General features: G+C 36.9%; 1 protein-coding gene across 1 annotated transcript in view; it reads right to left on the bottom strand.

The window, feature by feature from the left end:
- The window catches only part of OTOG (otogelin), an 83092-nt gene that overhangs the window by 20514 nt on the left and 46108 nt on the right, over positions 1 to 16470 (bottom strand). Inside the window, exons 33-40 of the mRNA XM_054172041.1 lie at positions 15211 to 15489; positions 8447 to 8564; positions 7699 to 7778; positions 3883 to 7295; positions 3158 to 3326; positions 2486 to 2622; positions 1235 to 1324; positions 671 to 854 (exon numbers count right to left, since the gene is read on the bottom strand). Of these exons, the coding sequence (XP_054028016.1) occupies positions 671 to 854; positions 1235 to 1324; positions 2486 to 2622; positions 3158 to 3326; positions 3883 to 7295; positions 7699 to 7778; positions 8447 to 8564; positions 15211 to 15489 (4470 nt within the window). The remainder of the gene's footprint in view (positions 1 to 670; positions 855 to 1234; positions 1325 to 2485; positions 2623 to 3157; positions 3327 to 3882; positions 7296 to 7698; positions 7779 to 8446; positions 8565 to 15210; positions 15490 to 16470) is intronic.

The raw sequence follows: 16470 nt of genomic DNA, 5'->3' as shown, positions 1-16470 counted from the left end.
CCAGCTCCAATTTATGGCAGATAAATTTACAGATTCAGGTGTCACAGGACAGATTTACATCAACAAATACAAGCCTGCAAAAGCTATAGCACCAACAGCTTATTCAAAGCTGGTTTTTATAAAGAAAGAAACTAGGTGAAACTACTGAGCAGACCTAACAAAGAGAAACAAGATGGTTATTTAACCTATTACTATCAAGAAGTTCCCTCTGAACCATTTCCTTCAACAGAGAAACTAAGATTAGTACTTTAATATAAATACTTCCTGTGAATTCTGACCTTTAGAAACTGAAAACAGCACATATTGCTTCCTATCAGATGAGTATCAAACACAACGTATCTGTGTGCATTATTTGCCATGACAGACTTAAGCCTGTCTTACTTATTTAGGGTTGCCTACAGCAATCATGCCTGCATTTCAAATGGGTTGCAGTCAGAAGCAATCCTATGAGTAAAAAGTAATTGCATGGATGGGCATCAAACATTATTTCAACAATTAATAAAACTAATAACAATTTCATTTTAATAGCATCTTAAACTTTGCAATGATCTGCAATAAATATTTTGGGCAATGTCCTGCAAAAGACATAACAAATTTATATAATTAGGAAAATGTGCCTTCCTAGCAAAGCATCTGTGCACTTTAATTTCTTGCACTGCTCTGTTCTTACCACATAGTCCCAAAGCCCTTGGTTCTCTGGTACTGTTCAACTCAATAATCATCACTCCTGTGCTGTGAAACCACTGAATTCTGATTTTTGTTGGTGTCTCAACTGCATACTTGAAGCCTGAATCCTCAACTTTGTATCCATATTTTCTAACAGTAGGCCAAGCAGATCTTGAATTTACCATTATCTAAAATATACAAACAGTAAAGAGGTTAAATTGCAGGTACTCAGAGCTCTAGGTAGAAATAAAGCCAGATTCTTGATACTTTAGTAATCTAACTCATAACTTATTTCAGAAGTCATCACCCTTGTCACCACAAAGATAATATAGGTACTAAAGAGACTTATGCTTTATGTGCCTTGCTCTGCACCTTACCTCATTAATTGGCCTTGTATCACAGTTTGACTCTCTGCATTTACTAGAAGTCTACTATATTACAAAATTGGAACAAGGAATTATATAACCTACTGTGTCCTGCTCTAAACTCCAGTATCCACATGAGGAAACAATTAAGAAGTAAGATGCTATCTAGAAGGCAAGGAAAAAAATACTTTCAAAATACTTACTTTTCTACTTAAACGATTGATAATAACTTGGTTAGATGCATAGGTTAGATTCAACATTGCCAGACACAAAGATGTTGAGTTTGAATTACTCTGTGGAAAAAGCAAAACTACATCAATCATAGTCACGATATACAAAATCTTTATACAGATTATTTTCAGGTACTAGGAGATTAAGGACTTTTGGGGGTATATTTTTAAAAGAGGAAAACTGATTGCAGTTTCAAGTCTGGACTACAAAATCTGCCTGGACAGCATTCATATTAAACAAACAACATATTACGATCTCATTGTGTTCAGCAACTGTGTCTTATCACCTGTTCTTGAAATTACAGCAGAAGTAAAGGCTTTCAGGGAAAAAAAAATATGGGTGACTAGCTGTTTAGACACCAAAAAATATGAACATCTGAAGGTAAGCAAGAACAAGAGTGGGAATGATGAATTTACATATGTACAGCACAGAAGTAATGGATCAGAAATAGATGAATACTTCCTGAGCTACAAGCTGCTGAACAAAACAGCATTGAATACAACAGGAAAACAAATCTGATTGTCATAAACAGATCTCCTTTTTCATATCATATTTAGGTTTTGGAATTAACTTCTATAAGTACTAAGGATTAAACTTTGGAATGGACATTTTCCTGGACACCAAAATTACCTACAAGCTTTCGTAGAAAAAAAATGGATATTAATGAGTTTTTTAAAGACTCAGAAGAAATTAACTCTTTGTGACATAAAGCCAACCTTTACTCTCCATTCAGCAGGATAGCCCCATCAGAACTTCTACCCTCTCTCAAACAAGTATTTGCCCCTGTCAAGGACTTGGAAGGCACAGGGTGATCTGATTTAATCTGATCCTACAGTCTTTCATGGTTCTGAAGACTGGTGTTTTCAGTGCAAATTTCTCAATATGAGTATAGACAAACACAACGAATTGACATATACTAGTGGTACACTATAGTGGTATTCACTACATGATGGCATACACAGAAGTGACCAATGAATGCGTATGCACATAATCTCTCACTTTGTCTGTTTTACAGATGTAATAACATGGACCTACCTTTCAACTTCCAGCTGTTTCAGAAGGAACTATACATACAGAGTCAGTGTCATACAATGAATAAGTGTTGTAAAGTGCAATTCATAGATATTGCAGAGAAGTGTACTATGTAGCATTACTATGCTCTTTTAAGACACATCTTATTAGCAGTACTGAGCACCATTTGTTATCTGACAAATGTTAGTTACCATTCTACAGTCAAGGACATGGATGGTTATAGTTTCATCTTGAGTTTGACTAACAATGTAGGATGCTTCTTTGAATAAAGCCAAATGATTTCCATCATAGGTTACAATGCTCAGATCAGAAAAAATTGTGCAACGACCTAAAACAACAAAAATAAAAACATTCTAACTTATTTCTATAAATATTCTATAAACATTACAAAACACAAAGAGAAACCAATACATTTTATAACATCAACTAGCATACTAGACTTTCATATGTGCAGTACATGTTTTCACTAACTGATAACTGATAATGTTGCCTGTAAATTGACAGCAGAGTTAACAGGTAGTTAACAGTGTCTAGGTGATCTTCTTACCCTGAAATACATATAAGATGAACCAAAAAATCCATTGACTTTATTGAGTAGGTGTCCTTTGACAAGGTGGATGACAAGATGGGGACCCAGACACATCCACTACAGACACCTAAAGCTGGTAATATCCAAGCAGCAATTTGATTCCATTTCCCTGGATGTAGAACTAGAATTCTACATTTCATTAGAGAATAACTAGTACAATATGCACCTTCTGTTTGTCTGTAATGGAATAAAAGTGTCGCTTCTTAACCTTCTTACACATGCATTAAATTACTACCTAAAGTCACTTTAAAAGTTCTGCATAACTAAAACTTACATGCACATTCCCACTTTGGACAGCATTGGTCATGATTTGTTTGAGCAGCAAATCCTAGAACTCCACAGCTGGGTTGAGTTGTGTTGTATGGGCAGTTCTGTGACTTATTAACTTGTATCAGTTGTCCATCCAAACAAATGTGCTTTATGCACTCAGTCTCTGTGATTGGCTAAGGCATATTTAATAAAAGACATAGGTTACCATTCTTACCAAGCTAGCATCACAATACTCCAGAGTATTTGCTCAAAAAAATGGGGCTTACACTCCTCAGATATAGAATACTGATATATAGATATAGATATATAGAATACTCTGTGACACTGGTAAAAGCTACGAGTGAAGACATCTAGGACAATATAAAACTGCTGCCCATTGTAGAGCTAAGAAAAACATTATTGAATTTTTAATTTTACATTAAAAACAGTTGAGATAAACTAGGAGTTACAACATGAAGCACTGTATTTTGCCAAAACCCCATTCTTGTAACAGTCACACTCAGTAGTAAACTGAGACCTGTGACACAGCGTATTACAGCAATTACAAAAACCATTGTGTGCAATGAAATCATCCAAAGTTTCAGCCATAACTGAGAAAATAATAGGGCTCCCTGTTTGATACAAATACTTTAAATCCCAAAGATCAACCTATGTCTCACAAATTTTTTTTCAGAGTGAAATAGTAACCAAGACATTCAATACCAAGCACGAATAATGATAGTTACTCACTGTACAAGTTTGAAGAGCTGCTGTTTCTCTAGGTAGCATAAAAGCTGATGCTGTGACTCCTGACACAGCTTCACCTGTTGCCAGTCCATCAGAAAATGTTGTCGTCAAGCCATAGAGTGGTTTGGTAGATAAAGAGGAAAATGATGAAACTGATGGAGTAGTTGTGTCGTTTGGATGGTCAGATACCACTAGCAGTGAACTCAAAGAAGGCATTTGCACCTTAGATGATATTTCAGGTTTTGAAGTTTGAATAGTACTGACTGATGATGTAGCTATAGAAGAAAAAGGTTTTTGTTCAGAGGATGAATGCATTGTGGACACTACTGATACACTTCTATTAGAAAGAACTGCAGTTGTGTTTGTGAAATATGGAGAGTAAAATGTCTGGAGTGTTTCTGGGGTACCAGTAGCACCCTGAGTATGGACAACTTGGACTTCTGTGGTTAATTCTGGCCCCTCAGATTTTACTGTATCAAGGGACACAGCTCCTTTTGCTTCTGAAGTAACAGAAAAATAGGTGGGCTTCACAGAGCTTGTGATAGATTTTGTTACTGCTGCTTCTTTGTCTGACGTTGCTGATACCAAGGTAACATTTTGCCCAGTGCTCCTTATCATTGAAGAGGTTGGAACTGCAGCTGATGAATGGGCTGTAGCTGATGACATCTTACTTGTTACAAACATGGAACTGTAGGCAGTGGTTGAAAGTGTGATTTGCTTAGGCAACACCACAGGTTTATCAGTACCACTTTTGCTTGTTGACATGGAATGCCCACTCCCCATCACAGTAGGATTTTCTGTTGTTTCTAGTAACAAAACTGACGAAAAGGTTGAGAGAGATCCTGGTGAAGCTGTAGCCCTTTCAAATGTCTGACTTGAATCAAGTGATTTAGTAAATGAGACCTGCTGTGTGAATTTCAGACCAGTACCTGCCTTTTGTGTGGAAAATGAGGGAACTACTTCTTTTTTAATTGTTGCTAAAGAAGAGGAAGGGAGAATTGTGCCACCAGATATCAAGTCAGCTGATGTTCTAGCTGGCAGTGTAGACTGCAAAACAGAAGTCCTTGATATATGTGGCTGTGTGACTGAATCAGTTAAATGCAACTCTTTTTCACTCGGAAAAATGACTTGTGTAGGGCCTATTGAGACAGGTAATATACTTGAATGAATGCCTTCAGGTAGTGACGTGACTAGGGGGTGAAAAGAAGTCAATTCCACTGTAGCTTCAGTTGTGCTAAAGACATGTTTTGGCTGTCCAGTGGATTTTGTTAAAGCTTCTGCAGGATATGGGTAAATTGGGGTAATGCTTTGGCTTATCAACAAAGGCTCAGAAGTCTGATGACCAAGTTCCATTGCCTTCTGAGTAGAAAAATGTGGTACAGCCACAGTCTTTGTGGTCTCTACTGAAAGTTTATCTCCTGAAGAGGTCTGCCACGAGAAGGGGACTACAGAAGATGGAGGAAAGGATGGCTGACCTGTATCTGCTGTAAATTTGACTGTATCTGTTATACTTTGGACTGTAGATTTCAATGTTGTAGAAACTATCTTAGTTTCTACTGGGTATTTTGGTGTGATTTCTGTTACAGGTGGTGAAGAAATGGATTTATCTGCTATATGGTGGGAGGTGGAGAAAGTGTAAGACTTTGTTACTGGAAGTACAACTGAAGGGGACAGAGTTGATTTTTCTTTGGCATCATGGGATGTGTGCACAGGACTGAGCGCTGTCAGTGATGCTTCTTTCCCATATGAAGGCAGTGAAGGAAGAGAAGTGTTTAAAGAGATTAGAGAACTTGATGGTGAAAAAGGGAAAGCAGGTGGCTTTCTAGTAGAGATGCTAGTAGTTTTTTCCACTTGTGATTTATCAGGCTGTGTCGTCAATAATGTGTTTTCAGTTGTACTAAGAGTGACTGGAGATCCAGTGACAGGTTTTTTTTGTAGTGATTCTTTTTCTGTGGTTCCAAAAGGAACTGTAGTGGTTTCTTTTGATGAGCTAGTGGTTTTCATTGCTGGTGTAGTAACACTACCTGAGTATGCTGACATACTTGTCTTCACTGTACTCAAAACCAGAGCTGACTTGTGTTTGGTAGATGTGTTTCCAGAAAACAAAGTTGGCTTTGCTGCTAATTCAAAAGGGGATGTTATTTTGTGTGTTACCTCAACAGACAAAGGTGTCACACTGATAGTCTCAGCCACAACAGGATATTTAGTGTATGATGTAGTCAGAACCTCTGTTGCGTTTAGAACTGTGTGTGAGGGATATGCTGTAGTTGAAACAGTTTTAAATGTTTTTTTAAATTCACCTGAAGCTGGAGAAGCAGGAGTAGGACCAGACACTGAAGGTCTTTTTGTAGGAAGAGTGATAGGTTTTTCAGCTGTAGAACTAGGATGCAGTGAATATGGAGAGAAATAGGAACTTGGTGCATGCTCCACATGAGATGTTGTTTTGGGAGCTTTCTCTCTATGAGTTACAAATGATAACAAAGTTGTCTCTGATAATCTCTCTTGAGCTGGCATAGTTGTTGGTTTTGGACCTAGAGTTGTAGTGAAAGGTTCTTCTGGAGTACCAGTCAGGGGTTGAGCCATTTCAACAGGAGGTTCTGTAATTGCCTTTGCAAGTGGAATAGGTGGTGCAGTTGTTTTTATCCCTTCTGAAGTTCCTGTTAGGCTTAATGATGATGTGTATGAAGGCATGCTCAGAGGTGTTGATGTGGAAAATTGGGGCAGATAAGCAGTAGTTTTTTCTGTTATTAATTCAGATGAACTGGTTGTAAACATTGTAAGTCCTTCTGGTTTTACTTGAGCTTCTTTTGTGGGAAACGTTCTTGTGTCTATTTCTGCTATTTCCATTATTTTAGTTTTGATTGGTATTTCTGTTGTCCTAACTATAAGTGGTGTCCCAGTAAAAATAAAACTAGCAATTGATTTGGTTTCTGATTCTGTGCTTGTAGTCACTGCATGTGTAGCAGTAACTGTCAGAGGTTCTGTAGCTCTCAATATTTTAGTGGAAGCACCACTCATCAGTTTCATCTTTGTGGAAGTTTCTGAACTGACAGTATATGGAAACAATGAAATGCCAACAGGAGAAGACAAGCTTACATTAGATTTTGTTGTCCTGGATGCTGGCATAGTGCTTCTCTCAGATGTCCTTTCTGTTGACTGTGAAGAAATATTTGATGATAAAGTTACAGCTGGAAGTGTTGTGTTAGACGTAACATGTGGAAATTCAGTTTTCCCTACAGTTGCAGTGAGCTGCAATTCTGAAACAAGTGTTGTTTCCATGTCCACTGCTTCAGGTACAGGAGATGAAGTTACCGCTTGGCCAATCACTGCCAAACTTGTACTTGCTGCTGTGTGGGAAACTGCTGGTGTTTGAATGCTAGGTGACAAAGCTGGACCATCATCTGCAGGTTCAATACCTGAAATCAGACAGAAGTAAACAGTAGTCTGAAATTTATGAATAATTATAGTCATGAAGCTAGCAGAATTAGAGATTAACTCTTAACTCTGATCTTTTCAATTACCTTTAGACTTCTAAAATTCAGAGACAAATTTTAAAAAATCATTGCATCATTTGCTCCACATCTGATGTTACTGAAATGTTTTATAAAGAAAGAGCAGATTTCTCATCTTAAAATGTGTCTCAGATTTTGAGAAAATTATTGTAGCTAAAATGTAAGTTTAGTGAGCTCAAGATTCATGTAACTAAGGTCAGGTCACAGCTAAACAAATTCAAGCAACAGTATTTGAAAATTTGATTGAAGACCTAAGAAATGAATAGGCTAAGTATCATACGTAGTAAATACAAGTTTTCAAACGTACAGTCTTCAAAATACACGCATCTTTGAGTGATTTCATCCAGTAACATATTGAGAGGACAGGCAGGGATGCATCCTTCCACTCTAAAAGAAAAACAGTTAGCATTAACTAGCTGAATAATTTCTTCTGGATTGAGCATTTAGTAATAGGAATACAAAACTTATTTATGAAGTATTTTGAAGTAGCCTGTCTTGTTTTGTATGAATCTCATCCCCTCAGTGTACTCCTTCAGAATGCCATTGCCATGTCTTCCATTCTAGCTCTGATCTAAGCTATAGCATGAATTCTGCAATACTCAGTCTTTGAAAGAAGCGGTCATGGGTTAAATAGTGAATGGTATTGCTTAAGAAATGCCAAACACATCAAAATCCAAAAGCTAGTTTTACCAGACTTACCACAAATTCCACCTGGGAGGAAAAAGCAATGTCAGATATGGCTGTTAAAATGCTATAATGAAAAAGCAGGGGCACAACAATTAGAAACAGACTTCTGGTCACTCCAAAATATCTTCAAAGCTTTAAAGTGACAAGTATACTAGTCATTCCAGAATCTGACCCTATTTACCTAGCAACTGAAATGTCATTTTCATGTGGCTACCACAGCAGGTTTTATTGCAATTCTTTTCTCCTTCACCTAGCTCCTTATATAAGAACATGGTCCTGCTCTACTGAGCCTGCATCAGGTTCCTCATATTCTTATCATGATGCGTAACGTGAATTACACATTTTTCCATAAAAATAAAAATACTTACTTAGGTACTCCCTGACAGTTTTTTCCCAAAGGGTCCCTACATGTCTTGAAGCAGGGGCTGGTACAGGCATCATAATGCCATTCACATGTAGAACGGGACAGAAATTTAAATTTGACATCTGAAAAACAAGATTTGTTATTCTCATAGATTTCTAGAAAGACACAGATACAGACCACCGAGAGGCAAGCTTTAAGTTCACTGCAGCTCTAAATCTCTTACTCTACCTCCAGTCTCTAGAAATATTTTTTTTTTTTTTTTTTTTTTTTACCTGCTAAGGTCTTCAGAACACAGAAAACCAGCCTATATTTATGGAGAGAATATTAGACTGTGTGGGCATTGCAGCCTGGTTTTCTCTTTGCAGTATAAAATTTGACATTGAATTAGCCAAAGTTACAATCACTTGAAAATAAAACTAGGCTAGTTAGACCTGTTGGGTTTAAGTTTTAAAAGCTATATTAACAATTAAATTGCTCTTATAGGCAATTATTTCTCTGCCGTTTTTAACCATTAATGTTTCCTTTTAAAATACAAATAATTTTCTTACATCAAAGGCATAAATCAAACTCAAGACAAATGAGTGTGTATGTTGCCACCTAGTGTTGTCCTTTTAACAAGTCACTCTATCTAAGGACAACTTGTCACTGCTTTTGAAAACATGATACTTACCACAGTAACAAATGCATTTATAAAGTTACAATCCCACAGAAAGCCAAGTACACATCACTTAATTATTCTGTGACCTATTCTAGTGAAATGAACTTCAGTTAATTAACTCTAATGAAGAAAGGGACTTATTTCCATATATTTTGACAACTGATGTATGGAGTTTTGTATATACTGACAGGCCAGAGATCATGACAAAAAGACAGAACATATCAGAGACCTGGCACAGACAACCACCAGCATTAGTAATAACCAGCAATAACAGTATATCCAAGTGGAACCTAGGAAATCTCATTTAGACTACCCTAGATTAAGTATGAAGATGGATCCATAACTTTCAACTCTTGCCACAAACCTCACTATTAATCACAGCAGAAGTTTCAGACATAATAAAAGTATGAGCTTTGCAGAAGACATAGTGTAGCCTCATGAATAAAGCTAAATTTCTCAATTTAGCAGAACAGTAGTTGTCAATTAACACTTCCAAACACTAGCATTAACATACCATCTCTCATTTTCCAAATAGGACTTCTATGCAATGATTGCCATGTTTTCCTCAAGCTTTCCTATAGATAAAGATCACAGATTTTATTGGTGTTGCTGCCTGGGTAGGAAATAGGGTGAATTTCTATATAAAGGAATAGTGTTTGTTGAGTGGTCCATGAATATCTCTTTCAGTCAAGAATGAAGTTGTACTTGTCTGTGAATGTTGTCTCCACTTCTGCAAGAAGTATGGCCAACAGATTAACCTGGTTATAAAAAACTGTTCTCCATGAAGAGGTGTAGAACCAATGAACATTTAATTTTGCAGTCAAAGGATCTTAGACTGGGCCAAGTGGTCCTAGGCTTCTTTTAGTGAGTAAACCACATAAAAGAACAGACCAAATAAACACGGTAAGATTTGAATCTATTGCTTGAATCTGTTTCCAGCATGTCTCACTAAACACTTCAAATATAGTGAAATCTGTGCTTTAGTCTGAATGATGGGGAAAATGCCTTTCCAGCATTAGGAGAATGTCAGTTCAGCCACTCCTCATATTTAAAGTTTTCACTGTTGGCAACAGCACTCCTGGAATGCTTAAACATCCCAAGGACCTAGTCAATTGTGCAAGCCACTGTGAAAAAATTGAACAGCAAGATGTGGTTCCTGCTTAAAATCTTTATACTAGATAGAGATAAGAGAGAAACTGAAGGGGAGGATGAACAGAGGCACAGAGCCATGTTCAGAACTTACAGTAATCAATATCAAGCCAAGAGAACAATAAGGTATCTCTATACCCGCTAAACTTTTCCTCTTTTTAGTGCATCTATGTATTAACTATGACTCCAATACCTACAATAATTAGGGTACAAGGAAAAGCAGTAACAAAGTGCTTTAAGGCTCTATATAAACCAAGGGAATATTCCTTCTACTCTCTGTAATGATTTTAGACAAGAATTGCCACACCAGACCACTCATCTTTATTATTACTACAATACTGCTGTACCCATGACAAAAACTACCACAGCTCAGAAACTCTGGATTTTGCCAGTGTCATGGCACTAATACTTCATTCTAGCCAGGAAACTAATCAGCCACCCCCACCCACATACCTCCCATTTTTTTAATGCTTAAATTCCCCATCCAGCAACCAGTAACACAAGCTTACTGTATTCTGTGCAACAGTACAGTGCACTCACAACAAAAGAATGATACACAGTTTACAGACAATGAGTCAAGCTTCTTGTATCAAGCATGTGTTCCTCAAAAGGATTTGTCATGGCATTTGAAAATAACCATTGCTGGTGAAGACTACCAACATTTGTCTTCTCTTCAATGACACAGCAAATCCTTCACAAAATGGTAAATTATGCCCTGGGTGACAGTTGCCCCAGCTGACATCTGAACTGAGCCCACAGTTCTTAGGGACATATTGACACCAGAGGTGCATTTTCTTCCCTGTAACTTCTTATTTTCATTCTTTATGGCTTTCAAATATAATTCTCACCACTGTGAGAATCCACACATTATGAATCATTTCATGTTATGCTCAAAAAATGCCTATATATCTCAAAAAAAAACCTCTAAAATTTGAAATGTTCTAATATTAACAAAATGTTATACTTAAAGGTTTTAAAAATAATAGGGGGGGTAAGTATTTAGAATTTCATTCTCATGTGACAGTGTTTTCTGTTTTGCTCTTTTCACAAATATTTTAAAAAATCTAATAGGAATAAATTTTGCTTTAGAATGTTTTGCTTTGATTCTATTTATAACAGCAGCAAAACTCTGCTTAGTAACGTAGATTGCCTATCACCTCAGTTACAAGTTTAGAAACATGAAACCCTATCTACTTACTTAACACACATAAACTACTAACAAACTCTGCCCAAGACTTCTAAGCTCCTGCAAAGAGAAACGTAAATCAGATCACTCAAAAAAGTGATTAAGGTAACAAAGGTATAATTATCTACCTACCTCTCAAATAGTTTTGTTTTGGTTTACTATTATGATGTTAGAAGACTATGATCTTGTTAGTGTACTATTTAATCTCCTACTTATTCAGTCAGAAAGGAGAGATCGGATGTTTTTGTTTGCAATAAAAATAGGTGAGCTATTATGATTCTACAGTAACCTCAGTCTGATTCCAAGAGATGTGCTCAGTGATATACCTGGGATTTGCAGGTACAACAGCAGTTGCTCAGCATTAGCCAGTTTTAGATCCCATATTATGATCTTTTGGAATGACAAAGCATACAACCTCAAATTAAACTTAGGAGCAACTCATGAGTAAAACAGGACATCCCAGAAAATTAATTCTACTTATAGAAATGGTTAAGAGTCAATTGAAGTTAAAATAGCCAACAATCTCACATATAAAACTGACTTAATGTCTAAGATGCTTTTGTAAAATAATTTCATCATTAAAATTAATTCAATTTTCAGTTTTACACTGTTTCTGAATGTGTTTGAGTTAAGATGAAAACACTGTCTCAAACTTAACATTGGTAAATACCTCTGTGCAGTGTGTGTATCTTCAGAATTTAATTCTAGCTGAAAATTTTAAGGGAGGCCCTATACTTATAGCAAGTTAGCTGTTAAAGTACATAGCTAACATTATTAAGAATTTTGTTGCAGAACATATACAGGACAAGTCACCTCAAATAGCTGTAAAATTAACTCACAGTGATCTTAGAAGGGTAAAGCATAGTATGACAATTTGACAAAAGCTAAAAGACAGCTAGCTTAGGTACATTATTTTCAGAAAGGGTAAGAAAACTGCAGCTATATCCATAAAAAGATCTATTCCCTACATCCATGAATTTCCCTGCAATTTCAAATGTGAACTGATGACTCTTACATGAGACCTCTGTACTCGTGTGTTAGGTAGATAAAATGCAAAATGTATTTTCTTGTCAGTAAGCATACTCTAAATATTCAAATGCAGTTACCAACTCAGCCCTCAAATGTCTGTGGGTGCAGGATAGCACACAAATCTAAGTGTCGTGAAAATAACCCAATTTAAAAGCGGAACTGCCTTCTCATGGAAAATACTCTGCAGCGTTATCCCATCACTTCTGTGCAATTTATAGGCGAAGTATTTCAATGTGACACTATTTATCGCGATGAAACTGGAAAAAGTGACTCGTCAGCTGACTTGAAACGGGCACATATCGATTGCCGTGGTGATCAGGTCATTTAAAATTCCTCCTTTTGAACATGCGTCACAGAGCACGAAGAAGTCTCATGAGGAACTTTCTGGCCAAGGGGATTTACTGGGCCTATTATTCTGCTCCCGATATTTATCCTCTGATTTCGCAGGAATAGCTGTTCTTGGTTCAAGAGTTTCTGATCTAATATGCAAAGCATTTACAATAGTCAGCAGGAAACTCAATATGCTTTTGCCTGTGCACTCTGGGGCTGGTGTAACTTTTCCATTAACTTAAACAAATGCTGCTGTATTTTTAGACCATGTAATTACCCTACATCAGCAGGCTGGCCCTTGTGAAAGCGCACTGGAGAAAGATTCGAGCCCTATGGTTCTCTGCTTATAAAACTCTGAAACCCAAGCCCTCGGATGTGGTGATTAAAGAAATGCCTCTTGATCATTTGATCTGATCCCACTTGCTGAGGTAAATTGTTTTAGTTTTCCATTGGCATAGATAGGATTTTTTGGTATAATGACTGGAGGGTAAAGACTTCACACTTGAAAAGACATACCACTCTGTGTTAATGGATGACCACTGAGAATTGGAACATGTTTTAACCTTCTTCATTCCTCTCTCAAAGATAAAAGACTATGGAGATATTTTTGTTATGTCCAAAAAAAAAGTACCTTGCTTGAAATGCTGTACGAACATCCTGGTAATACCATTAGCTCTGTAATTCTGCTGTTCAAAAACCTCAACAGCTCTGTGATTACAAGCATTTGTCAAGAGGCAACAGGCATTTGGCAATGACAAAATCTGTCATGTTTTCTGAAGTTGGAGTGTGCCAGTCAACAGCTGCATTAGGCTGTCAGCACAACGCACTGCAAAACATCGGCAGATTCACAATGCCACCATTAACACTTTAATTCAATGTTTTGATAACGAGAAGCTCCACTAGTCATACAGTTGGCCTCTTCTGTCACAGAAGGCAGTGCCTGCCCGGGATTTGTCTGTGCTAAGATTCAACGCAGTCATTGTAAAACATGGCCAGGCCATGCTTCATTTGTTACAATATTTCATTTTCTTACTTTGCTTATAATACAAGATTCAGTCTCAAAGAAAGAAGAACTGGGTTTTTTAAATGGAACTGCCAAGAATACCTATTAATACTCTGCTACATGAATAAACAAATGCATTTAAAATTACAGCACATTAAAGGCTTGCAGTGATGCTGGAATTTTATGCACCACACAAAGGCCAGTCTGGGTTTCAGCAAGCACTAGTTGCTGCTGAAGCTCATAAATAAAGTCATGAAAGCTTTAGATATATCAGATGTACCAAGCAGCCACTAAAGCAAATGGTGGTTTCATGAATAATCTGCTTTGCTTTATTTTATTTCATAGGCCATTATAGCTTCTTTCCTCTCACTCTTGACCTGTAAGGCCATCTTTATTTTAGTGCATGGTTCCCAGATGTTTAAGAATTTGTGAAAACAGTTGTTCCTATTATTTATTTTCTTTACTAATCTAAAAAAGAAAGAGTTTGATTGATTAGTGATTTTTTTTTTAAGATGTGATTTTTGTCATCAGTTCTTGTGGGAGCAACTGCATCCAGCTCCTGCAAAGGACCCTAAGAATATCTCCTACTTTTCTGATCCTTATGGTTCCAGCGAAATAGGACTATTACAAGAAAGGGAATCTCTCAGGTTGAAACATTCTCACAGTAGTCTACATTGCATATTCAAGAGCTGTAGCTGTCCAAGAAACATTAGAGAAACAGACATCTAGATGGCCAAAAAGAGGGATCTGTCTCTATTTTGATTGAGCCAGAAACACTAGAGTATAACATGCCAAAAGACAGAGCCTCCAAGTGGATATGTGGATAAAAGTCAAAACGTTTTTCCTGGGAAACAGGAGATTTGAGAGGTAAAATCTACAGGCAATGTTCTTAGCACCAGATAGCATAACCTCTGAGGAGGCCACAAAGCTTGCAATGAAAATGTACTATACAGAAAAATCTCTCTTGGCAGCAGTTGGAGGGAAAGGAAGAGAAAACATCCTCCACAGAACCTAGCTTTTTGAGATGCTTTCAGTACTTTTCTATTCCATTTGTGAATCCATTACTCTACACCACAATTTTTCTACTCCTTAAGAATTTCCTCACCTCCTGTGAGGCAAGTATTGCCCAGATGTATGCACTACACTAGGCTATGTATTTCCAAAACCATCTGGCAAATACCAGCTGGCAAAGTTGTATGTTAGGCGATATAATGTCTTTTGACAACAAAACAAGATCTCATCCTCACTACAAAGCTCAGGGAAGATTTTGAGCCTGCATTTCACAGATTATCCACAGCTCCCAGTGATATAGGAACAAATAATCTCATCACTTCTGGAAATGTCAATACTGTTTAGCTTGTATTTTCACAGAGAGCAAACTGCTGTTCATAAAATACAAATTTAATCACCTACCCACAAGTTTAAAAAGAGTTGACTGTCTGAACTCCTCTGAATGATGGTACTTCAAAAGCTCAACTGAAGAGGCTGAAATGTGGATGAAGTATCCTGGTTTTGCAAATGACTCAAAGGAACTGTATCCTGAAAGCCATGTATTCTTGTGAATGACAAATGTAGAGCTGTTGTGAAACTCTTCATTTTTTTTCCATTTGGAAAGAACAAGAGTATTATTGGGGACCAATTGAAGAAAATAATTTGGTCTCTCAGCTGTTTCAAATGAAATCAAGCTGGAATCTGAAAACAAACAACACAAATGAACAATACAAACAAAACACAAAGAAAAACCACAGATCTTATTTACTTGCTGGTATATGCATAATAAACCAAACACATTCTGATGTACCTCTACTGAGAGGCGTGAGCAAAGAAAGCTGCCTTTGCCCTTACCAGTGAAAATATTTTGAATCTTTTAAGGAATATATGGATTTCAGAGTGCTAGATTCTGATGGATATTTAGTTTTCTAAATGCACTACAGATTGCAACAGGAATACAAGCAGATTAAGACATTTGCCCCTAACAGGATAAAGGAGTACAGCCCTCCAAGTCAAAGAGAATTTTAGTTGATCGCTTGCAGTAAGTTATTTACTTAATAAAAATTTAAACTCCATCTAACTATCCTTACAAGTAACATTTGCCATCAGGAATTAATAGCTTAAGAGCTCAGCCTTTCATTAAAAACAAATTACAGAGATGTATTTCGCATTCAGCTTTTCTAAGCAGTCAGCTCTCTAGCCTTTCCCCTAAGAAGGTCATAGCAAAATCTGTTTTCTGGCAAATGTGCCCACATGATACCTTACCCTGGAAACAGTACTACTAATTTCAAGTGAGGCTCTATACAACCAACTGCAGAGTGGTAGATCTTAAGTCTGTTGCAGGCATCTGTTACTCACAGTATTACCTCATTCTGTTTTGCTGTAAACCCTGCTATTCTCTTGGAAACAACCATTAAAGTACTGTAAAACCAACTAACCCTCCAGGCCTAGATAGCATTTCTTGAAAAAAAGAATGCATAGAAAACAAATCACATTCTGCTATAACACTTTCAGAATACCAACTTGTCTTCTGAGCATAAACACTCCAATTAAGCTTAAAAACATAGTGGGACTTGGAAATACATATTTTATTAATTGTCTGTAGAAATAGCTATTTGGTAAGTGACAATGGACAGTGTGATTTATAATACCTGCCTTACAGCAAATTCAATGTATCAATGA

Source organism: Dryobates pubescens, chromosome 22 (assembly GCF_014839835.1).
Source record: "Dryobates pubescens isolate bDryPub1 chromosome 22, bDryPub1.pri, whole genome shotgun sequence".
In the NCBI taxonomy this organism is placed as follows: Eukaryota; Metazoa; Chordata; class Aves; order Piciformes; family Picidae; genus Dryobates; species Dryobates pubescens.
This window is presented reverse-complemented; position numbering and strand designations above follow the sequence as displayed.